The 22,796-nt window shown below is 53.0% G+C and overlaps 2 protein-coding genes across 2 annotated transcripts; one reads left to right on the top strand and one right to left on the bottom strand.

The window, feature by feature from the left end:
* The first annotated feature begins 5,998 nt into the window (after positions 1 to 5,998).
* On the top strand, positions 5,999 to 15,672 carry Mgat4b (alpha-1,3-mannosyl-glycoprotein 4-beta-N-acetylglucosaminyltransferase B). Its single transcript, XM_051180782.1, has 15 exons — positions 5,999 to 6,387; positions 11,080 to 11,265; positions 11,361 to 11,501; positions 11,590 to 11,723; positions 12,208 to 12,254; positions 12,651 to 12,764; positions 12,940 to 13,015; positions 13,164 to 13,278; positions 13,555 to 13,685; positions 13,882 to 13,989; positions 14,071 to 14,264; positions 14,653 to 14,731; positions 14,810 to 14,897; positions 14,978 to 15,090; positions 15,185 to 15,672. The coding sequence occupies exons 1-15, from the start codon at positions 6,291 to 6,293 to the stop codon at positions 15,206 to 15,208; spliced, it is 1,647 nt and encodes a 548-aa protein (XP_051036739.1). The 5' UTR covers positions 5,999 to 6,290; the 3' UTR covers positions 15,209 to 15,672.
* A 1,275-nt stretch (positions 15,673 to 16,947) lies between these two features.
* Ltc4s (leukotriene C4 synthase) lies at positions 16,948 to 19,047 on the bottom strand. The gene is made up of 5 exons (XM_051180811.1): positions 18,880 to 19,047; positions 17,794 to 17,893; positions 17,647 to 17,717; positions 17,481 to 17,562; positions 16,948 to 17,191 (listed from the first exon to the last, which is right to left on the bottom strand). Exons 1-5 carry the CDS (start codon positions 18,935 to 18,937, stop codon positions 17,050 to 17,052), a joined length of 453 nt encoding a protein of 150 aa, XP_051036768.1. The 5' UTR covers positions 18,938 to 19,047; the 3' UTR covers positions 16,948 to 17,049.
* Between the last annotated feature and the right edge of the window lie 3,749 nt (positions 19,048 to 22,796).

Below are 22,796 nucleotides of genomic sequence, written 5' to 3'. Positions count from 1 at the left end.
TTCTGTTGGACTTTTCAAGTGTGTGACATCATAAGCCTATGAATTAAGCCAAACCTCTAAGTCCAGCATGGGGGAGGCAGAGGCACAGAGACCTTGATAACAACAAAACCCCAGAAAAAATTATTTTGCTTTTTTTGTTTGTTTGAGACAGTGTTTCTTTGTGTAGCCTTGGATGCCCTAGAACTACCTCTATAGACCAGGCTAGCTTCAAACTCACAGAGATATCTGCCTGCCTCTGCCTCCAGAGACAAAAGAATTTTTAATTAAAAACTGACAACAGATTAGCAAAAGATTTTTATTTATTTATTGTACTAAGAATTTAGAATCTTGGAGCTCCTTTTGTATATAAGTTGGCCTGGGACTCATAGAGATCTGCCTGCCCCTGCCTCCTAAATGCTGAGATTAAAGGCTTATGCTACCAGGCTCAGCCCAAATATCAAGTTAAATTTTTTTGTTTTAATTAGTGTGTGTGTGTGTGTGTGTGTGTGTGTGTGTATCAGTGTATATGTGGAGGTCTCAGAGGACAACTTGAGGAAATCCATTCTCTTCTTACACCATGTGTGTCTTTGGGATGGAACTCAGATCACTGGGCTTGGCAGTAAATGCCTTTACTCGCTGTGACATCTCACCTTTGTATATCACCTTAATGAGGGGGGATTACAGATAAACAAATGATTTTTTTAGGAAAGATAACATGACTTGTCAGTTCTTCTGTAAGAATGCCCATTTGGGTGTGCCTCGGTGTGTCTGGAGGTAAGACTCTTGAGACTGACTCATTTTCTGGTTAATTCCAGCAGAGAGCATTCTGGGAGTCTGCTTTGAGGCACATGAAGGAGCTTAGGTGAAAGCCCATTCTCGGCTGTGCTCCGCCTTCCATTCCAGCACTTGAGGAGCCATAAGTGGGCAGATCTATGAGTTCAAGGCCAGCCTGGCTTACATACCAAGTTCCAGGACAGCCAGGACTACATAGAGAGACTATTTCAAAAATAAGCAAGCAGACAAATAAACTAAAAGCCTGTTCTCAAATGCTGTTGACTCAGAATAATTCCTCTGCAGTTCCTGTTTAATGCTATTCTGGACTTTCACCTATGACAGCCTGTCTCTGGTAACTGGTCTCCTGACTTCCTCTTATTCCTCTCATTGCCCAAATGTAAACTGTAGGGCCTGTTCTGCCTGCTTTTTGTTGTTTTGTGAGACAGGGTTTCTCTGTGTAGCTACACTGTCCTGGAACTTGGCTTTGTAGATTAGGCTGGCCCCGAACTCACAGAGATCCTCATGCTTCTGCTTCCTAAGGGCTGGGATTAAAGGTGTGTCCCACCACTGCCCAGCCCCTCTTTCAGCTTTTTGATCTCCAGGACAAAACCTTAAATAAACCAATGAGTACTGTATTCACAGCACTTGGAAAGTGGAGATGGGAGGATCAGAAGTTCAAGACTAACCTTGGCTATACTGGATCAAAAAGAAGAGGAGGAAGAGGAGGAGAAAGAGGAAGAACAGGAGGAAGAGGAGGAGGAGGAGGAGAAAGAAGAACTACTAAACAAAATAAATTCCTGATGAGGTACATAAAGATCCTTTCCCTATAGCCCAGGGCCAGGATCTCACTGGGTTCTTGTATCTGCTCTGGTGGTCCCTTTAAGGTTTATTTGTATTTGCTGAGCACAATTACTCTGAGACACCCCTTACCCCCCTACTTCTCCACTCCCTCACCCCCCCATCTCCCCCCACCGCAGGACTTAACAGTTAAATACACTTTCCTTTCCGAAGGAGGCCCTTTGCTCTTCCAGGAACAATTATCTTCCTCATTATAATCTTGCCAAGCTCCATGGACCTTGCCTCTCCAGCCCTAGGCAAGGTGGACAGGTTGTGGCAGGGCAGTGGCCAGAGCAACATCAAAGCATTCATGTTTGTATTTCTTTGTTTGGTTCGATTTTTGTTTCCAGAAACAACCTTTTACTCTGTAGGCCATGTGGCCTGGTACTCACTATTCAGTCCAATTTGAAGTAATCCTCTTGCCTCAACCCCCCAGGTATTGGGATTGTGGGTATATGCCATCATTTAAAAACATCTTTTACTTATTCTTGTTTGTTTGATTGATTATTGGTTTTTTGTTTTTCTTTTTCACAGCAAGCTTTCTCTATGTGTCCCTGGCTGTCCTAAAACTCATTCTGTAGACCAGACTGGCCTCGAACTCAGAGATCTACCTACCTCTGCCTCCTGAATGCTGAGATCAAAAGCATGTGTCAGTACTGCACAGCTCTTTTACTTACTATTGGGCAAGTGTGTGTGTGTGTGTGTGTGTGTGTGTGTGTGTGTGTCTAGAATCTCGTGTAACCCAGGCTGGCCTTGAGCTGCCTCTGGAGCAGAGGGGTGACCCTGAACTCTCTTTTAAATTTTTTTGTCCTTTTTTTTTTTCTTTTAATGTATTTGAGTGTTCTGATTGCATGAATGTATGTATTCAGTGTGTGTGCAGGACTCTCAGAGGCCAGAAGAGGGAGACTAATTCCCTTGTGAGCTGCCTGCAGTTGTTGGGAATCAAACCTTTTTCCTCTTAACAATTGAACTGCTGGGACTGGAGAGATGGCTCAGTGACTAAGAACATACTCAGTGATCTTCTAGAGTACCCAGGTTTAATTCCCAGCACCCAGGTGGCAGCTAACAACTGTCTGTAACTCCAAGATCTGACACCTTAACACAAACATAAATGCAAGTAAAAATAATTTTAAAAACAGGGCTATTAGCTGGACTCTTAATCCCCTTGCACCCTCCTTCAGCAGCTGAGATTAGAGGTGTATCCCATAGAGCCATATTTTATAAGTCAATGTCTCTCAACAAAACACTAACATGTAATTTTCAGAAAAATATTTGTAAAAATATATATAATACCCATGATTTTTCCTTTTTTGTTTAGTTTTTTGTTTGTTTTTTGAGACGGAAGTTTTTCTGTACAACAGCTAAGACTGTCTTAGAACTCATTCTGTAGAGCAGGCTGGCCTCAAATTCACAGAGATTTGCCTGCCTCTGTCTCCCAAGTGCGGGGAATAAAGACGTGCACCACCGCCGCCCAGCCCCATGATTCTTCTTAACTTGTAAGATCTAGAGGCAGGACTAATATCAGAAATATGAAGTGTCTGCCACACCTCTAGTTGAAGTAGATGAAAATCCCTGTGATTTCCGTTGTGACATCAGCTTGGAGATCTACAGGATGCTGCTCCTATTCCTAATTGAAGGGCACATCAAGTTTCACTCAAAGGCTACTGAAAACATGCATGGATTTTATATTCCTCTCAGCTCTATTCTTGGACCTCCCTCAGGGTAGGGCTCCTAGACCTCCTCCAAAGGTTGTCCCAGCACCACAGCTGAGAGCTAAGATCTGATAGCTGGGTGTGTTAAAGGCTTGTAATCCAGCCCTGGTCTGAACTGTGCGTTATGGGACAGCCAGTGTTGCGTAGTGAGACCCCAAATATGAAAAAGAAATTAGTGGAGATGACTGTATTTTCACTCTCTGACAAGTGAGGAGAACAAAGGGAGAAACACCCACAGCTGGGGTTTGAGAAGGAAAGCAGGGTTTTTCTGGGACCATGTGGCTCCATCTTCCTGAGTGAGTCTTTAGGACCTGAAGCTGAACCTCAGGTAAAGGCTGGTCCCCAAGTGCAAGGATTAATTAATTACTACAAAGGCACAAGACATAGAAAATAGGACACATGTCAGGCAACTGATGCTTCGATGCAGGGAGAAAGAAGCCTGCAGGCAGATGGGCTGCTGTGAGGTGTGGCCCAGAGACATGGGCTCTCCCTAACACCATGGGCCTGTTTCCACAGCGGTCCTGCTCCCCAACTCCAAGGTAGTACTGGATGGAAGAGGAGCTCAAACGTGGTCACTGACCCCCTCCTTCACACACCCTGTTTAATAATTGCATCATTTTCCTCAAATCGTCCCACTTTCAAACTTAAATACAGTTTTTTGTTAGTTGATGTTGGCAGTGAGTGCTTCACCACTCAGCTACATCTCCATCTCCGATACACTTTTGTTACTTGATTTTTAGATTTATCTTTTGTGTGTGTGAGAGAGAAAGAGAGAGAGACACTTGCTCTCCTGCGAGCACTCTAGTGCTTCTACACCTACCTATTGAACTTGTAGGCTTGGAGGTGTCTGATCCCCATAGCGCTGCAGTTACAGGAAATTGTGAGCCACCTGACATGGCTGCTCTGCTGGGAACATAACTCAGGTCCTCTGAAAGATGGAGCAGTAAGTACTTTTAACCATACTGCTGAGCCATCTTTCCAGCCTTATTGTTTGCTTTTGGGATAGATGGATTATCTACTTAGCTTAAATATATATCAAGCTGGTCTCAAACTTTCTTTCTTTTTGTTTTTTTTGTTTTGTTTTGTTTTGTTTTTGTTTTGTTTTGTTTTTTGGAGAGAGAGGCTCATTATGTACCTCTAGCTGGCCTCGAACCCACAGAGCTCCACCTGTCTGATGCCCAAGTGCTAGGATTAGAGGCATGTTGTTTTTTAAACAAAATTAAGACTTTACATGACTAAAATGAAAACCTGCTACTCTGCAACACAGAGAAGACTCCTATGAAACAGACAAACCAGAACAGTTTCTGTCAGAGGGCTCCAACAAGATCAGGTGTGGAAATAAGGCTGTAACCGTCTCTAAGTCGTTACAAACTGTAAAACAGTGGTTTTCCAGCTATGCCTTGCTTCCTGTGGCTTCCCTAGTGCCACTCCCCCCACCGTCCCACATTGGCCCTGGCTGGCTTTGAACTCCTAGAGCTCCGCCTGCTTCCTGGGTGTGGACCATTACACACGGAACTGTATATTATCACCACCACCTCACCTCCTGCAACCCCAGCGCTTAATCACACCCGAGCACCACCATCCAGGACATACACACAAATACACATCTGTGTGTGAGTGGGCGGCACTTGTGTACCACAGCCAGCATGCAGAAACCAGAGAACAAATTGCAGGAGTCATTTCACCCTGTGGATCCTGAGGAATGGAAAGTGGTAGCAGTCATTACGCGGGTCTTGCCTAGCTCCATTTTACAAAGTCGCATTTGGTTCCATTTTGAAAGGAGGTGAGGCCCAACCAGGGAAGTAAACATGGCATTAACCAAAATGCATGTCCAGAAGCTGCCTTCCTGGCCCAGCCAGTCCTTGTGTGTCCAGTCCAGTTCCTGGTTCGGCAGAGGCCTGGGGAGGGAGAGGGGAGTCTGTAATGAGACTTTATATGAAAGTGTAAGACAAGACCAGCAATAAAGGCTGAGGCGGCCGCTGTACAAATCGGAGCCAGAGCCCCAAGTCACCCTGCGGACCTGGTGTCCCTCTAAACTGCAGGTTGAGCCTGACTCTCGCCCACAGCATGCCTGGCACCAGGAAGCTAGCTGGCTGGGCTCCGGAGGGTGCTCCACACCTACAAACAACGACTCTGTTACTCCGGAGAGCGGCCCATTGTCCTTGTAGAGTAGGAGCGCCTCCCCCGTCCACAGCATACCATCCGAGGCGCAGCTGAGAATGTCCTGGGAAGGCAGAACTGGTGGGCGCAGGAGAGGGCAGCGGACACTCCTGGACGCGTCGGTCAGCTAGAGATAACCTCAGCCGGGCCGCTCGGGTCCCCTCCCAAGTCTAGACCCTCCCGGTAGGGAGGAGTGCTTGAAGGTCTGGGTGTGGGGAGTTACCCATGGGATCTTCCTGGAAGCCGAGTTGTGGGGCTGGCTGGCACCTCAGCAGTCTATCCCTGCTGCACCTCAGCAGTCTATCCCTGCTGCACAGTAGCTGACCTGCATTCATCACCACCGTAGCCTTGACTTTGCTGAGACTGGACCGCCTCTCCCTCTGGGCGCGCTATTCCACGCGCGCGCGCCGTGCTCCGGAGCCGGGCCCACTGGGATCCCGGGCGCTGGCCTCCCACCCCGCCCCTCGCGGTGCTCCCAGCGGCAGCGGGTGATGCGGCCCCTTTAAATCCCGGCCGCCCCGCCCTTCGCCGTCGACTCGGCGGCGGTCCCAGATCTAGCCGGGCCGCGGCTCTTGCCGCCTTGCCCAACCCTGCCCGGCCCCGGCCCAGCCTCCGACCGAGGCCGCCAGCTCCGCGCGCCGCGGAGGAGCAGCCCGTCCGGCCCCCGCCCGTCCCTATTCCCGCCCAGAGCGCAGCCGCCTCTCCCGGACCCGCAGCTTCCCCGCGCTCCGGGGCCGGGGCCCCCGCCGCCTCCCGGCCCCCGCGCCCCGGCCCCGGTTCCCCGGGCCATGCGGCCTCGGCCCCGCCGGCGCCCGCCGCGCACCGGAGATGAGGCTCCGCAATGGCACCTTCCTGACGCTGCTGCTCTTCTGCTTGTGCGCCTTCCTCTCGCTCTCCTGGTACGCGGCGCTCAGCGGCCAGAAAGGTGAGCCCCCACCCCGCCGCCGCCCGCGCAGGCCCGCACCCGGTGCACCTGAGCCCCTCCCATCCTCGCCCCACTTGTTTGCTGCTGGCGTAACAACATTTCCCCGGACCGCCTGGCCCAGGAGGCAGAGCAGTGACCAGGTCCCTCCGTGTGGCGCTCGGAACTGGCCTCTGCCCGCGGTTATCTCATGCCTAGGGGCGGGCGCTCCCACTGGCAAGTTAAGGACCTATGGAGTTCCCACCGAGGGGCAGAGACACAAGGTCACAGAGCTAGTTGTAACCAGGTGGACCCAGGGAACCCGCTGCAGGCTCTTGGACAAGAGCAGGTTTGGCGTTGTTGAGACAGGTGAGGAGATACAGCCAAGGCATCCATCCCCCTGCCCCATCTACTGCTGGGCTCCGCTGCAGCCTTGTTCCTGTAAGTGCTGCTCCCTGGGGGCCTACAGCCTCTTCCTGGCATCAGGCCCCAGGACTGATCAGCTAGCCCAGGAACCCTGATATGTGGTCATTTTGTGGGGTTTCCTTGGCCCACATCAGCTCCCTGATACTCCTTTGAAGCTTAGACAGGCTGGCCAGTGCACAGTGGCCTCTGTGCCTGGCTGGCCCTCCTGCGAGTCCAGGGGCACAGGCCCCAGCACTGTCAGGAGTTTTTCGAGCTAGGTTGAGTGGCTGACTGGGAACTGAAGATCTGTGAGGCCATGATCCACACAGCCTGAACACAGGAGGCTTTTCGAAAAGCTGCTTCCTTCCTGCCTGCCTTCTGCTCTTCCTGTCAGATCAGGCCTGGGCAAGCTAGCCTTCTCCCTCTCTCAGACAGGCTCTCTGTTCCCCAAGGTTATGCTAAATGAGTCTGGGGAAAGTCCAACTCCAGCCACCAGGCTCCTGCCAGCCCAGTCCAGCCCAGCCTTCTCTAGAACTTGTCCTGTTTTGGTGGAGGCCTGGACTGGCCTTGAGAGAATCACAAGCCAGGAACTCTGAGGAGAGATTGCCTAGAACCTGAAACAGAGAGAGGGTGATCAGGCAAAGGCTATGGGATGGGATGGGCTATCAGGAAAGTGTATGGCCAGGGCAGAGTTCTCTGTAGGTAGGGTGTGTCACCCAAGAGGATACATTTTGAGCCCTTGGGAGAGAGGCCATGGAGGCTGCATTGGAGCCATGTCTGAGGGACTGGGCCCAAGTTGTGCCATTGTGGGTAGGGCCATTGGCCCTTGTCCCTCATCTTCAGTTAGGCAGTGTTCCCTGTGTGCTTCTCACACAGTCACATGCTCTCATCTGATGTCAGGACACCTCCTGAGGAAGTAACCAGGAAACTGACACTCTGAGGGCCTGGGGAGCAGAGAGCCAGAGAAAGGTGTGGCTCACATGTAGAGTTCTTCCTAAGGGACAAGCCCAGGAGCCTGTGCTATGCAGAGGGTGGGGCCTGGGACAGCCCTGTCCAGGCACTGTACTGTTTGCAAGGGCGTCCAGCAAAGCCGGGCGTCTGGATGTCGGGAATCTGGGCTGTGACCTGTTCTCCTTCTTCCATGCAGACAACTCAATAGCAAGCTCATGTAGTGAAGCCATGCTCAGCCAGTCAGCCACTAGATTGGAGTTGGTTTCCAGTTTGTAGTGGATATAGGGCTCAGGAGAGGGCCCAGTACTTATGGGAAAGCAAAAGGACCGGAAGGGAAGGTCTGGGCAGGGAGCCAGAGAGGAAAAAGACAGCTGGAGCAGGTTTAAGAATGGAAAGGACTCAGACTTGGCCAGATGCACCTGGGGTTCAGGGCCCAGGTTCAAAGGCAGCCTTGGCTGTATCTATTGAAGCAGCCAGACATGCAGGAATCAGGCTATACCCTCAGCCAAGCAGCTGCTGAATTTCCACCTGAGGAAAGACAGAGCCACACAGCCCTCCTCGGTATTCAGGCTTACTTACCATCTCATTGGACTGGATAGCAATAATGGGCCCTCTCTCCAGGTCTGCAAGACCTGGAGACAGAGTGGACACCTGCCACTCCCCACCTCTGCCTCCTACCTTCTTGCAGGTTCATAGTAGACCTTTGGCTAGGCTTGGCATCTTCCTGTGGTCCTGAGCCTCTTCCCTAAGTCTCTAAATACAGTGTTCAAAGTTTGTACCCCAGCTTAATTCTGAAAGCGGTCTCCTCTGCCAAGAGGGAACCGGGTGTAATATTGTGGTCTGTGACCTCAGGGCATGTTTAATTCTCCTGCTTGCAGAGTATCACAGGTCCTGTAGCCAGTGTAGTCTGTCATGGTATGGCCACTGCTGCAGCCTGCCGCTGGGCCAGCTGTATCCTGTTTCCCTGGAATATGAAGGTGTGATGGAAGCCAAGATCCTCTGCTTCCCAGGAAGCCCTATCCTGACCTGGTCCACACACCCAAAGAGACCAAAGAGTTCCCAGGCCCTTATCACTGACCTGCTTCACTACCCAGCCCACTAGAGGTGTGGGGGTGCCAGGATTGTCTAGTGAAGTCCCCCACTTTAAGAACAACCCATAGGGAGGCAATCATGCAGCTTGAGTTTCTGGATTTGAAGGGTGCAAGGACAGAGGGGACCCTCAGTTAGTAGACCTAGGAATAGGATCACTGAGCTCCTATAGGAAACAAATAGCAGGTAGATTGAACAGGGCCAGAAGAATATGGTGGGCTGCTAAGGGAAAGGTCCCGTGGAGTTCAGAGAAATGACAGTAAGATCCGCCTGTGGACAACAGCCAGGCCCAGGAACCCAAGGGGCCCATTACTTGCTGGTAAACAGTTGGAGCACAGGCCTTAGGAAGGGAGGCCAGGATAGGGATCCAGCTGTGCCCAGGCCTTGATGGTCAGGATGGTTCCTGACCTACCTGCAACAATCTAATGCAGGCAGAGCTTGGCTTACTTCCAGAGCAGAGTTGGTCTGAGGAAAACACAGGCAAAAATCAGATCAGTGTTACTTCTCCATCCCCTTCCCTGGCCCCAGCTCAGGGCTACTTGGGATACTGCCAGTGGCACAGACTGCCCTTTAGCTCCTCTCTGAAGGGAGGGCAGGGCCTTTCTGTCCAGGCCACTGTGAAATACCTCCCTAGCTGGCTCTGATGACCTGGACACTCTATCCCTCAACGCTATCTGCTCTTGGTGTAGCCCATTCAGTGCTGGGAGGGTGAGGTTGGAGATGAGCTCTCAGTGTTCAAGGGTCAGGTTTCCAGGGTAACCTGGCCCCTGAGCCCAGCTCTAATTCTCAGCGATCCTGTAACTTGACTCCCTCATCCTCCCCTTTCAGGGCCATACCTAAGTCTGGGTGTAGCCTGGGACGTTAGTCCTGGGTAAGATAGGGTATAGTATCAGGGGGCGGGGCTCCACAGGTAAGGGATGTCTGGACTGAATCCACTTGGCTTTTCTATCTCCAAGCCTCTCCCTTTTCCTCTGCACTCCTTCCCTTTGACCTAAGTAGCACTTAGGTCTCTGCCCTGGTTGCTCTGAGGAGGAAGCGTGTCCTGAAGTGACTCCACCTTTGGTTTACAGGCTATAGGGGGTAACTAGTCCCGCCTTCTGGGGCTGTTTGCCCACCAAGGATTTGATGCCTAGGGGTGGGGTGGGATGGGATTTGGAAAGGCTTCCTAGACTCAGAGTGAAGGCCTTGAAGGCTGGGATGTGGGATTCAGGCAGAAGAAGCTAGACATCTGACAAAGCAGAGGGAGGTGTATGTGATAGCAAATAAAGAGAGCAAAAGCCAGCCAGACAAAGGCCTTGAGGGCCCAGGCTGGCAGAAGCTGCTGGCCCCTCGCCAGGGAGATGCTGTTTGTCCCTCCTGCTGTGGGTCCCTGCCAGAGCAGTGGGGGCAGGTGCTCCTCACCCTGGGGACTCTCCTCCACCCTCAGGCAGCTCCCTTCCGGGTCCCAATTACCCCTGCACTCCTCATATTGGGCCCAGCTGCTGCCAGCTACTGAATTTAGCTGAGGGTCTGACAGTTCTCCTTAGGGTGGCATGTAGACCTTTCTAGGAGATGCAAGCCTAGCACAGGTCATTTGTGGTCGGGGCTTCTGCTGTGGACTGGTTGAGCAACCCCTGCTCTAGCTAGTCAACTTCATCTGTTGATCTGAGCATGGGGGTGAACTGGGCTCTGGGTGAGTGAGTTAGAAAGAACCCAGTGAGAGAGCAATTATTAGTGACAAGGATGAGCGAGTAAAGAGCAGACCACCACCACCCCAACACACACACACACACATACATACACACACACCCTGCAGGAACACATAGTCACAGGTCCTATGCCCAGCCAGGCTCAGACCTCAGGGCTAGAGTCTGTGGAGTCTGGTTGTGCCCATAGAGCCTTAAAGATGAGGTTGTCTGTCATCTCAACCTTGAAGGGATCTCGTGGGTGCAGAGGTTTCAGTCTGAGGCTGTTCCAACCTGTGCTTAGGACTGCTCCCTAGGACTGGGAGATGACCATACCCCCTCCCCACCTAGGATGCATTAAAGGATGAAGTAACTGGGTCGGGAGAGTACTGACGGTGGTAATCTTGCTGGGGGCTTTTCAACACCATGCTGAGCATCTGTGTTACTTCACATGAACTGGTATGTGCCCCATAGTCGGGGTGTGGCAAGCATACCTCTACAGGTGTGCTGTTGCAACCGACAGGCGTTCAGTGATGACATGATGCGGGTCTGCAGGAGGCTGTTCCCTGGTGTTGCCCCATGTGTTCAACCCTCTACTCCCCACCAGGTGACGTGGTGGACATTTACCAGCGGGAGTTTCTGGCACTGCGAGACCGTTTGCACGCTGCTGAGCAGGAGAGCTTGAAGCGCTCCAAGGAGCTAAACCTGGTGCTGGACGAAATTAAGAGGGCAGTGTCCGAGAGGCAGGCGCTGCGGGACGGAGAGGGCAATCGCACTTGGGGCCGCCTAACTGGTGAGCTCCAGCGGGATGGGGTGCATGGAGGTCTGCAGAGCTGGGCTGTTTGCAGGCCCTGCAAAATCTGACCTGTCCCTTTCCCAACCACCCAGAGGATCCGCGACTGAAGCCGTGGAACGTCTCGCACAGGCACGTGCTTCATCTGCCCACCGTCTTCCACCATCTACCACACCTGCTAGCCAAGGAGAGCAGTCTGCAACCCGCAGTGCGGGTGGGCCAGGGCCGCACCGGAGGTATGGGCGTGGCCCGGGAGGGGCGAGAGGCGGGCAGAAAGGCAGTCCCCGGAGCCCTGTCCAGTGTCACCCCTCCGCGCCCCTGCAGTGTCCGTGGTGATGGGCATTCCAAGCGTGAGGCGCGAGGTGCACTCTTACCTGACTGACACATTGCACTCGCTCATCTCGGAGCTGAGCCCGCAAGAGAAGGAAGACTCCGTCATCGTGGTGCTGATCGCCGAGGCGAGTGGCCCTGGGCCTGGGGACAAGAACATGGAGGGGAAGACACCCAGTAACAATCCACCAAAAAGAGAAATACAAACAGAACGGCAAGCGGGGTGCCAGGGACACAATTAGAATTGCAGTCATTAGTTTCATTCGCAAATGGACCAAGACAAAAAGTTAAAAAGAAAGATGAATCTTTGCGCCCCCTTGTGGGCATACTAGTTACCGGGTTCCTTCATCCCACACATTTCTGGGTATCTCAAAAAGCGGTTTTCTGAGGTAACTGACCACAGCCAGGCTCTCTCTCTCTCTCTCTCTCACTCACACACACACACACACACACACACACACACACACACACACACACACACACACACCCCTCCTGGCACTCAGGACAGGAAGTCACTCATTCCTACATATGGGGATATCTGAAACCCACACTCCTGCCCCTCCCCCTTCCAGACCATTTGGGGTGGTAGTTAAGCTAAGTGTCTTCCCACAGACGGACCCACAGTACACCTCGGCAGTGACAGAGAACATCAAGGCCTTGTGAGTACCAGCAACCAGAAACGTTGCTGGAGGGCGGGCAGCCAGATGTCCTCCTCCCCTAAGAGATCTGCCTTGTGTGGGGAGGGGCTTCCCTTCTCTGTTAAAAGTGTGTAAGGGCCCTAGTCTTTCTGGAATCCCAGTGTCTTGGGAGACTAGTGGAGGAGGGACATTTGTTTAGTAAGCTTCCTGAGGTGGGCGGTGCGTGCGTGCGCGCGTGTGTGTGTGCGTGTGTGTGTGTGTGTGTGTGTGTGCGTGTGTGTGCGCGCGCGCGTGTGTGTACGTGTGCGCGTGTGTGTACGTGTGCGCGTGTGTGTACGTGTGTAGGGATGTCTGGAGAGCTCCCAGTCCTCTTCTGCCCCTGGAGACCCCACACCCACTGAGCCCTCCCCCACCCAGGTTCCCCACAGAGATCCACTCTGGGCTCCTGGAAGTTATCTCCCCTTCCCCTCACTTCTACCCTGACTTCTCCCGCCTTCGAGAGTCCTTCGGGGATCCCAAGGAGAGAGTCAGGTACTCATGCTCAGTACCCCCAGCAGTCTGTTGGTGCTAGGCCACTGTCGATGTCTCTCGGGACCCTGTCTGGTGGGTGGGGTGGGGAGTAGGCAGGGTGGGTCCTGCCTACCTGCCTCAGCGGCTTCTCTGTGGTAGTTCACTGGAGGTGGCCCTGTCTCCCCCGGCCCCACAGGTGGAGGACCAAACAGAACCTGGATTACTGCTTCCTCATGATGTATGCACAGTCCAAAGGCATCTACTATGTGCAGGTCAGCCCGAAGCTTCTCTCCAACCCTCCCTGAACCCTTTTTGACCTTGCCCTTGCCTACTCTGCCCATGGCCGCACTTGGGTGAGGGACCTGACTTCTGCCCTGTGTCATCCTGAGTCCCTGACCCCTACTGTTCCTCCCTGTGCAGCTGGAGGATGATATTGTAGCTAAGCCCAACTACTTGAGCACTATGAAGAACTTTGCCCTCCAGCAGCCCTCCGAGGACTGGATGATCCTGGAGTTCTCCCAGCTGGGCTTTATCGGTAGGCCAAGTGACAGCCCATCAGCCCCACCTGCCCTCCACCTGCCACCTTTCAGCCTCAGAACTCTGCCAGTGAGCCTGGCTGAAGTGCCCTCTGTATGTAGGAGGATGTCCCAGGGTCCCCAGCCCTGCCCTGTCTTCTTGGGCCCACACCTACCCAGAGTCTGCCCACAAGGTTCACTGTGAGACGTTCCACATTGGCCCCCACGGGGATGAAGAAGTAGGGTGTTGCAGTTCTTTCCACTCAGTGCCCTTTTCCCTGACTCCCTCCCCTCAGGGAAGATGTTCAAGTCATTGGATCTGAGCCTGATTGTGGAATTCATCCTTATGTTCTACCGAGACAAGCCCATTGACTGGCTCCTGGACCACATCCTGTGGGTGAAAGTCTGCAACCCTGAGAAAGATGCGGTGAGCAGTGAATGTTTGGACCCAGCACAGAGAAGGCAGGCCATCAGCTGCTAGCTCACACTGTGTTCCTGGCCATGCCTCTGTGGCAAGGAGAGGACACTGCTGGCAGAAGAAATCCCCTGGATATCCTAAGGAAAGGCCCCATCCTTGGAGTCTGGGCTGAGCTGAACACTAAGGTGTTACTTTCTGCTCACAGAAACATTGTGACCGGCAGAAGGCCAACCTTCGGATCCGCTTCAAGCCCTCCCTCTTCCAGCACGTGGGCACTCACTCCTCACTGGCGGGCAAGATCCAGAAACTGAAGGTGGGTTATGCCACAGCCTTTGACAGAGCATGGTGGAGACAGGACTGGAGGGTGGCACTGATGTCTGCTCTTCCTCTCTAGGATAAAGATTTTGGAAAACATGCTCTCCGGAAAGAGCATGTGAACCCCCCAGCGGAGGTGAGCACAAGCCTCAAGACGTACCAGCATTTCACCTTGGAGAAGGCCTACTTGCGAGAGGATTTCTTCTGGGCCTTCACACCTGCCGCAGGAGACTTCATCCGCTTCCGATTCTTCCAGCCACTGCGCCTTGAGCGGTTAGTGCTCCCTGGGGAAGGGGACAGGGTGAACACCAGTTAGAGGCCTCAGCATATATTGCTGGGTCTTTAGGTACCCCTTTTAGAACCCCTGAGGGAATTGTTTGCCCCCACCATCGTCCACCCCACCACGCCTCAGTTTCCTTACTGAAAAGCACTACCCAGAATAGTACTAACTGCCTTGTGAGCACTAAGGTGGGCAGAATTTTAGGTGCTCAGTGACAGCCATCACCACAGCCTCAGTGTAAGGCCCTGGCTGCAGTGAGTGCACAGCCACAGACTGTCTGGGATGATGCCCAGCCTCCCCTAGTGCCTGGAGTCACTGGGCAGTGTGCCTGGGCAGTACCTCAACTGTACCACAGCTCACCAGCCTGCTTGGGGCCTGTAGGTTCTTCTTCCGCAGTGGGAACATTGAACACCCAGAAGACAAACTCTTCAACACTTCTGTGGAGGTGTTGCCCTTTGACGTGAGTATGGCGGGTATGGGTGAGCCTGAGGCTGCCTCTTTCTGGCCAGCCGCTCCAGCCCTGCTGCTTTGCCCACAGAATCCCCAGTCAGAGAAGGAAGCCCTTCAGGAGGGCCGCTCAGCGACTCTACGGTACCCTAGGAGCCCTGATGGTTACCTCCAGATCGGTGAGTAGGGCAGGGCCTGTGGTGGGCTGGGCTTTTGGATGTGGCTTTTGTTTTTACCTGTAGGCACTGCCCTCCCACAGGCTCCTTCTACAAGGGTGTAGCCGAAGGGGAAGTGGATCCTGCCTTTGGGCCCCTGGAAGCACTGCGCCTCTCCATCCAGACTGACTCCCCAGTGTGGGTCATCTTGAGTGAGGTGAATTTGGCTGGGTGCAAGGATGGATGGGACCAGCCTACTAGACCATAAGAAGCCCCAGGGCAGCTGCTTATCCTGAGCTTGACTCTTGCAGATCTTTTTGAAAAAGGCTGACTAAATGGAAGGCTTCCAAGGGTGCCCCGTGGCCGGCTCTGGAGCCCACGGTTCCAAGGGTGTTGCTGCTGCTGCTGCCGCCCCAGAAGACCAGGCATATCCACCCGACCTGAAGGGTTCTGCCTGGCAGGCGGCTCGGGCTGGCCTGGGGTCCACCGCTGGCCCGGAGGCCCCAGAAGCTGGTGCTGCGCCGGGCCGCGGGAGGAGGCAGGCGGCCCCCACACTGTGCCTGAGGGCAGGCCTGCTGCCGCCCAAAAAGAACCGAACCGTTTGCCCCTGGCCGGTCGGCTTGAGCCAGGCCATTTTAGAAGAGCTTTTTCTTGGGCGCCCGCTGTGTGCGGCGCGAACACTGGAATGCATACACTACTTTATGTGCTGTGTTTTTTATTCTTGGATACATTTGATTTTTTCACGTAAGTTCGCATATACTTCTATAAGAGCGTGACTTGTAATAAAGGGTTAATGAAGTGTATGCGTCATAGGTGCATGTTCTGGCCAGGCACAGAATGTCTGCCTGTCTGTATTTGGCCTATCTCCATGGGTTCCCAAAACTTGCTGATGGCGAGGACTTTGGGAGACCCCTATCCAGTGCTTGCTGGCTACTGGTGAAGATGACTTTGACCTCTTTCATGCCAGGGACTGAGTCTCCCAAACCCCCCTTTTGCCATGTCAGGTGTCCCAGTGCGCTGTTGGCATACCTCCACATGCTCTCATTCCCACTTAGCAGGAAGATCTTGGCTACTGAGTGAGTTTCATGCACCCAAAGGTGTGCCTGCCAATTCTATAGGAACCCCTTCCAAAGTGTTCTCATGTCATCCTGGGCTGGCATCACATTACCCACCTCAGCTATAGTGAAGGCCTGAGCTCCTTCATTGTGTCCCCGCCCCCATGGTGGTCCTCACTCCCTGCTCCTCCCCGGTCTCATAGAATAGGATCTTTGTATGTGTGTGTGTGGCAGGGACAGAGTAGAAGGGTTGAGAGAGTCAGGCTATCCTGGAACTTATTGTAGCCCAAGCTGGCCTTGAATTTTTCCTGCAGCTTCCCAAGGACTGGGATTACAACCATGGACCACAACACCTGGCTCATGCTATGGTCTCCTCTAAAATAAATGGGCCATCTCCATCTCAGGGCCTTTGCACTCACTGCTGGGCCTGTTTGAGAAGCATCTTCCCTGGTCACCTAGCATAAAAGTCATTTAGAGATGTTTTGTCAGTAGGTCTTCCCCAAGTCTGGTCCTCAAGCACCCTGAGGTCCACTTGAGAGAACGCATCACTGACTACATTATTGGTCATGCTCACTGCTCCGTGGGCCTCTGCAGAGGTTCCTGAACACCTACACCCATCTGATGTTGGAGATCTAGTGCTGATCAAAAACGGACCCAGTTCTCAGTTGGGGAAGGACCAACAACTGGTTCTAGTGAAGTCGGGGCTGAGTGGAAAACAAGAAGGCACACAAGATTCTGGCAGCCGAGGCTCCGCCTGAGAGGAAGGAGAGCCCCAGGCACTGAAAGGAAGGTGAAGGGTGACTGTCTCTGGACATAATGTCAAGGCAGAGGTGGCTGCACAGGCAAGGTGCTGTCTAGAGGAGGGTACAGTGAAAGAAGCTCAAATCCAAGCCGGCCCACGCCGCCTCCCAAAGCCTGGCTGTATCTGTGGGTGGCTGGGGCCCTCCAGGGTTTGCAGCCCTTGGTAAGCAACCTCCGACCCAGAGAATGTAGGCGAGACCCAGAGAATGTAGGCGAGACCGTCGTGGGTACTTTAATTAGAAACTGGGATTCGGAGGCGGGCACCCCTGCATTTTGCTCTAAGCTCTTCTCCAGTTGCGCTGACTCGGAGGTCCTTCGCCTCATGCCATCTGCAGGAGCTCCTGGAGCCGTCTGAAGAGCGCTGCACGTAGTGTGTCAGGGAGGAAGTGGACTAGCAAGCCCAGTGTAGCCATCGCCACCAGCAGCCAGAGCGCACGCGCGCTCGCGTACAGAGGAGACAGCCTGCGGGCAGAGCTCAGCGGGAGCTGAACCAAGGCCCCGCCCCACAGGTCCAGACTCCGCCCCCACCACGCTAGGGCCGCTCCCAGGACTCGGCCCCGCCCCTTAGGCTCAGGCTCCTCCCCCACCGGATTAGACCGGCTTCCTTGGGCTAGGCCCGCCCACACGCCGTCCCAGAAGGCAGTCTCTTTCCACGCGACCCCTACCTCCAATCACCGCCTCCCACCCGTAGAGCCGCGTCCCGGAGCGGCCCTCCCCTGCTGCGCTTTCCCGGAAGTCCGGCCCGAGTTACCTGAGCTGCGCCGAGCGCGCATATCCCTGGAAGTAGCGGAGGCGCGCGAACAGGTAGAACAGTCCGCACAGGGCTGCGGCGCCTGCCAAAGGCGAGGCGGCACTGTGAACACGCGCGCCCGCCATCCGGGACCACCCCCCGAGCGCGCCCCCGCACTGTGCCGCACCTTCGTGGAAGAAGATGCCGGCGACCCAGAGCGTGGCGAGGAACAGCGGGAAGTACTCGCTGCAGTTCACCCTGCGTGGCACGGGCTGCGTGAGCGCGCGGCCGGGCTGGGCTAACACCCGAACCCGCCCGGACCCGCCACACTCACTGGGCTCGGAAGACGCGCTCGAACTCGGGAGGTCCAGAAGTGAGTGGTGGTGACACGTGGAAAGCCCTGCGCGCAGAGATCACCTGCAGGGAGAAGTAGGCTACGGCCGAGGGGACGTGGGAGTCAGGTGTGGCGTCCAGCATCCCTGGGGCAGGCCCTGTCCCCCAGTCCCCTTCTCTCTGCCTCTCGCTGAGCGACTCCTAACTCCCTCCTCCGACCTGCCCATCAGCGGCGTCCACTGGAAAGACTCAGTAGACCCGAGGGTTGACTGGGGTGATGTGTGCACCAGCAACACCTGCCGGTGGGAGGAGCCACAGGAGAGTTTACCCTCTGAACTATTTGACTTGCAAAGCACAAGCAAATATCCACCTCCCGTTCTGCAGATCTGGACCCCCAGTCTTTTAGTCCCTGAGTAGCCAGTGTTCCAGGACAGAACTGGCACAAGGAACAGGAAGCGCACGTCCTGTGGCTAAGGGACCCTGGTTTCCCTCCTACAGAGGTAGCCAGAAGGGATCCTGCCTCAGGCCAGGGTAGCTCAAGCTTGGATCTAAGTGCCACCAAACAGTGGTATAAACTCTTGTCTCAGTTTCTCTGTTTAGACATCATGAACCCAGCCCTAACTCTGGCAGATACCGTGCTCCAGGTACCTGTAACAAGGACTCTCCATCTAAGCTGATAGCTACCCCACTATTCATCATACTCCCAAGCAGACATCAGCCCCCACCACAAGGCACCTGACACACTTTCCTCAGTGGCCCTTCAGCAATCTTTGCCATCCTTCAGCTGGTCCCTTGATTGTGCACAATCCCCCTTGACTGCGCACTCCTCTAGACTACATTTTCCACGGCTCCCCTGCAGACACTCCTTTGGGGCTTCTAGCAGGGTCTCAGGCCCTTTGACCCTAAGACTCTTGAAGAATTTGGACTTTGGCACCAGAAGTCTGGGTCGAAAATGTCCTGTCTTTCACCTGGGCCTGGGCCTAGGCCTGCCAGCACCCCCATTCCCTACCCCAAGAGCCTGAAGGACAGAGAGCAGGCTGCATGGGTATAAGATCTATCCCCCCACCCCAGACAGGAGCTATCCCACCTTGCAATAGAACTCCCAAGAGGGTGACGGTAGCCAGAAGAGCCACGTCGTCCTTCATGGTGCCAGCCACAGGCAGAGTTAGCTGTGGAGTTCTTATCAGCCAGTGTGTTGCTCAGAAGCTGGCCCAGGAGAGGAAGAGCCTAGCACCCACCCCACCCCTTCTCAGTAGAGGCGGGGAGGGTGGGGGCATGACTATCCACAGAGGCAGGAAGCCTGGCCAGGCTGGGAAGGTAGAAACCAGGGCTGTAGACCGCTTGACAACTTCCCTCCATTGTTCTTGACCCTTCTGTGTTTAGTCCTATGGTTGTAGTACTCAAACTGCTTAACCAGACCCACCCTAGCCTTGGGTGCCTTCCATTTATCATGTCACCCAGGCCCTGCTCCCTTGGTATTTTCCCACTGGCCTTTCAGACCTGCCCTTAATCCTTGGTTCAGTATCGGACTGGCAATCCTGACCTCTCCCACCCCTCCAGTTATTTAACCTGTATAACTTGTATCTGCACCCCCATCCAGGGCTATTCTGTAAAGTGCTGACACATTCTTCCCAACTCCATTTGGCTTCATGATGCTGTCCAGGTATCCTCAGCCACAATGGACCTACTCCTGTTCTTGCTCCTTCTGAGCATCCTGAGGCCCACCACCCTCAGAACTTCACAGGTTCATGAATAACAGCTTCCATCCTTGCTCTGGATGTGGGAGAACATTGTCTCCAGGCCTGTGTATTTGCCTAGCATCCCACCTGGCTCAAGGCACTGGTCCTTACCTTCTTTAGCCCAGTCCTTCCCACACCAGACAGAGCTGACAATTCCTGCACTGCCAAACTTGTGGTGTAGACATGTATGCCAAAGCTGATGGAAGAAAGAGAGACCCAGTTCTGGAAACTTCTTTAGCTGTTCGGGAAAGGAAGCTCAGAGTATGGAAGCTGAGAATTCATGTTGGTGAGCCTTGGGGCCCCGGAGCTGCCTCTTCTGGTATGTGGCGCCTGGACTGTTTTGCCTTATAAAATGTCACTTCTCTTTTCTGATGAAGTTGGCTTGAGGTGAATCTGGTCAGCTGTGGCAGAATCCAAACTAGTCTAGAAGAGCCACAGATGAAGGGCACAGCCCAGCACAAGATGGGAGAGGGTGAGTGCTGAGAAAGTAACTGCCTCATTACCAAATCTTCATCTCTTAACACACCTGCAGCCAGCTTGATCATATCATGGGAGTCTTAAGACATCAGGGTCATCCTTGGAAGCCACTGCCACAGAGCCAGCCTCCTCCTTTGCTACCTTCGAGCCCAAGATCCAGCCTTGGTCCCTATGGACTCCTCCAGAAGCCCTTCTGTCCACCTTGTTCATCAGTGCGCCCAGCAAACCTGATGACTCCCAGCTGGGGCTCTGCAGGGTCCTCAATGACAGAATTGGGTCTTCTGCTGGTCCCTGCTTTCCACGGAGCTGATGCTCAGCAATAGAGGAATGGGCAGGATACAGGCATTCCGCCACAAAATGGACTGGGTCGTTATGCTCTGGCTTACCTTTCAACCCCTCCATCCCTGAAGCTGGCCTGACTGCAGCCTCCTTTCCTGTCTCCCCTCCAGTACCAGCTGGATGTCCTGAAGTTTGCAGCCCAGGCATTGGCAAGGCACTAGCAGGCTGTGCTCCTAAACGCCCATGTGAATGGTGTGCCTGTCCGCATGCCCATCAGCAAACGAACATATCTGTGTGTGTCTGCTTGTGAGTGTGGGTGCTCATGGATTCAAGCTGCAAGCAAGTCTGTGCTTTCTGTCACTTCAGGCTCTGCTCTGCCAAGCTGGCATTTCCTCTGAGTCTCACATGTCCACCCATTCAAGTTCATTCTCTCTGCCCTGGCAACAGGAAATGGAGGTCTGGCATCAGCAACTTCTCAGGAAATCTGTGGGCAGATGTTCAGGGCAGAGACAAGGGTCTCAGTCTCTGATTCCCTCCAGACCTCCTTTGATCTTTCTGTCTTTGAGCTTTGAGTCTGCTAGCTTCTGAGGGCTCTACTGGGCCTGCACACCCTCTTACCAAAGACCCAGCCCAGCAGGCACCAACAGCATACTCCCCAAGCCCTGAAAGATGTGCCCTTTTTGACTCAGCCCTGGGGAGTCTTCTGGATGCTGAGTTCATGAGTGGTAAGGCCAGCAGACCACAGTATGGACAGAAGTCAGTTTCTTCAGCGGACATCAGCAGCAGTGCAGTCAGACCCTAACTGTAAGTGAAAGGTGTGTCTCTGCCCAGGGTCTCTTCACTTGAGAGGCTGGGGTAGGAGGTTGGAGAGTCTCAGGCCAGCCTGGGCTACAGAAGAAGCCTGCTTCGTTTTAGATTTTAAAAAAAAAGCTACAGGTAGGAATTCCCACATGCCATTTCCAGCTTCCTCCAGTATTAAAGTATTGTATTGTGTAACCAAAATACAACCCTGTAAACCAACACAGTAGCATGGATAGAATGCCACCAGGCTGGGCTGGGGAGATGGCTAATCCGTTAAAAGCTCTTTCAGAGGACTGGGGTTTAGTTCCCAGCAGCCACATGGCAACTCACAGTTGTCTGTAACTCCAGTTCCAGTGGATCCAACACCCTCATATAGACATACATGCAGGCAAAAGACCAATGCACATAAATAATTTTTTTAAAGGGACTGCCACCAGGCCATTTTTCAGATTTTACTCAGGTTTTATCAATTGTCCCACAAATAGGACCAAAGCTTCAAAATAAAATGCTAAGTTCTATCAGATACACAAAGCCACATATTGCCACATACTGTTTAATTCTATAAGCATGAAGCAGCCAGAAAAGGCAAATTATACTATAGACAGGGGGAAAAAAAAAAAAAAAAACTGTGGTTATCTGGGGCTAGAAGCATTGGGTGGCTACAGTTTTGTTGTATGTGAGACACTGGAGGTTGAATTTAGGGCCTTACATCCCATTAGCAGGTATTTTACCATTTAGCTATGTCCCTGGACCATTTTTTTTTTTAAAGACCTATTTATTATGTATACAACATTCTGCCTGCATGTTTCCCCTGCAGGCCAAAAGGGGGCTGTGAGCCACCATGTGGTGGCTGGGAATTGAACACAGGACCTCTGGAAGAACAGTTAATACTCTTAACCATCTCTCCAGCCCTTTTCTTTCAGTTTTTTGAGATGGGGTTTCTGTGTGGCTTTGGAGGTTATCCTGAAACTAGCTCTTGTAGACCAGCCTGGTCTTGAACTCACAGAGATATGCCTGCCCCTGCCTCCCGTGCTGGGATTAAAGGTGTGTGCCACCACCGCCCAGCTTTTTTGTTGTAATTGTTTTTTGGGGGCCAGGCTGGCCTAGACCTCATAGAGATCAGCCTGCCTCTCAAATGCTGGGATTGAAAGTATGCCACCACACCTGACCTTTGTTTTTCATGATCTTGACACTGTCTAGTGTCTTGACACTGTCTAGTGTCTTTGTAATCAATATTGTTTACTGAGTTCCTTCAATAATTTTGGGATGGGGTGGTGTGAAGCAAAGCTTCATGTATTAATGTAGCCTAGCCTGGCCCCAAACTCACAATGTAACTAGCTGAGTATTACTTAAACTCCTGACCTTCCTGTTGCCTCCCAAATATTGGGATTGCAGACATTTGCTACCATTTCTGGCTATATACATTGTTGTTCTTTTTGTTTGTTTTTATTTTGTTTTCTGTTTTTTGACACAGGATTTCTCTGTGTAGCTGTTTGTCCTAGAACTCACTCTGTAGACCAGACAGACCTGGAACTCAGAGATCTGCCTGCCTCTGTCTCTGGAGCACTGGGATTAAAGGTGTGTCCTGTCACGTCTAGCTGTTTTTATTTTGTTTTCTTTTTTAATGTTAAAACAACTTTCCTTTCTTGCTGTAGTTGCTATTTGGTCATGGTATATAATAATTTTACATATTTCCAGATGCCGTTTA

The sequence above is a fragment of the Phodopus roborovskii genome, unplaced genomic scaffold, assembly GCF_943737965.1.
Source record: "Phodopus roborovskii unplaced genomic scaffold, PHOROB, whole genome shotgun sequence".
Lineage (NCBI taxonomy): Eukaryota > Metazoa > Chordata > Mammalia > Rodentia > Cricetidae > Phodopus > Phodopus roborovskii.
Note: the sequence above shows the minus strand (reverse complement) of the source record. Positions and strands in the feature narration are given on the sequence as shown.

Coding starts and splice junctions, on each gene's coding strand:
- Mgat4b (XM_051180782.1), top strand. CDS start 6,291: ATGAGGCTCCGCAATGGCACCTTCCTGACGCTGCTGCTCTTCTGCTTG. Junction 11,724..12,207: donor TCGTGGTGCTGATCGCCGAG/GCGAGTGGCCCT, acceptor GTCTTCCCACAG/ACGGACCCACAGTACACCTC. Junction 15,091..15,184: donor TGTGGGTCATCTTGAGTGAG/GTGAATTTGGCT, acceptor TGACTCTTGCAG/ATCTTTTTGAAAAAGGCTGA.
- Ltc4s (XM_051180811.1), bottom strand. CDS start 18,937: ATGAAGGACGACGTGGCTCTTCTGGCTACCGTCACCCTCTTGGGAGTT. Junction 17,894..18,879: donor CTTGGGAGTTCTATTGCAAG/GTGGGATAGCTC, acceptor CCTCGGCCGTAG/CCTACTTCTCCCTGCAGGTG. Junction 17,563..17,646: donor CGGCATCTTCTTCCACGAAG/GTGCGGCACAGT, acceptor CGCCTTTGGCAG/GCGCCGCAGCCCTGTGCGGA.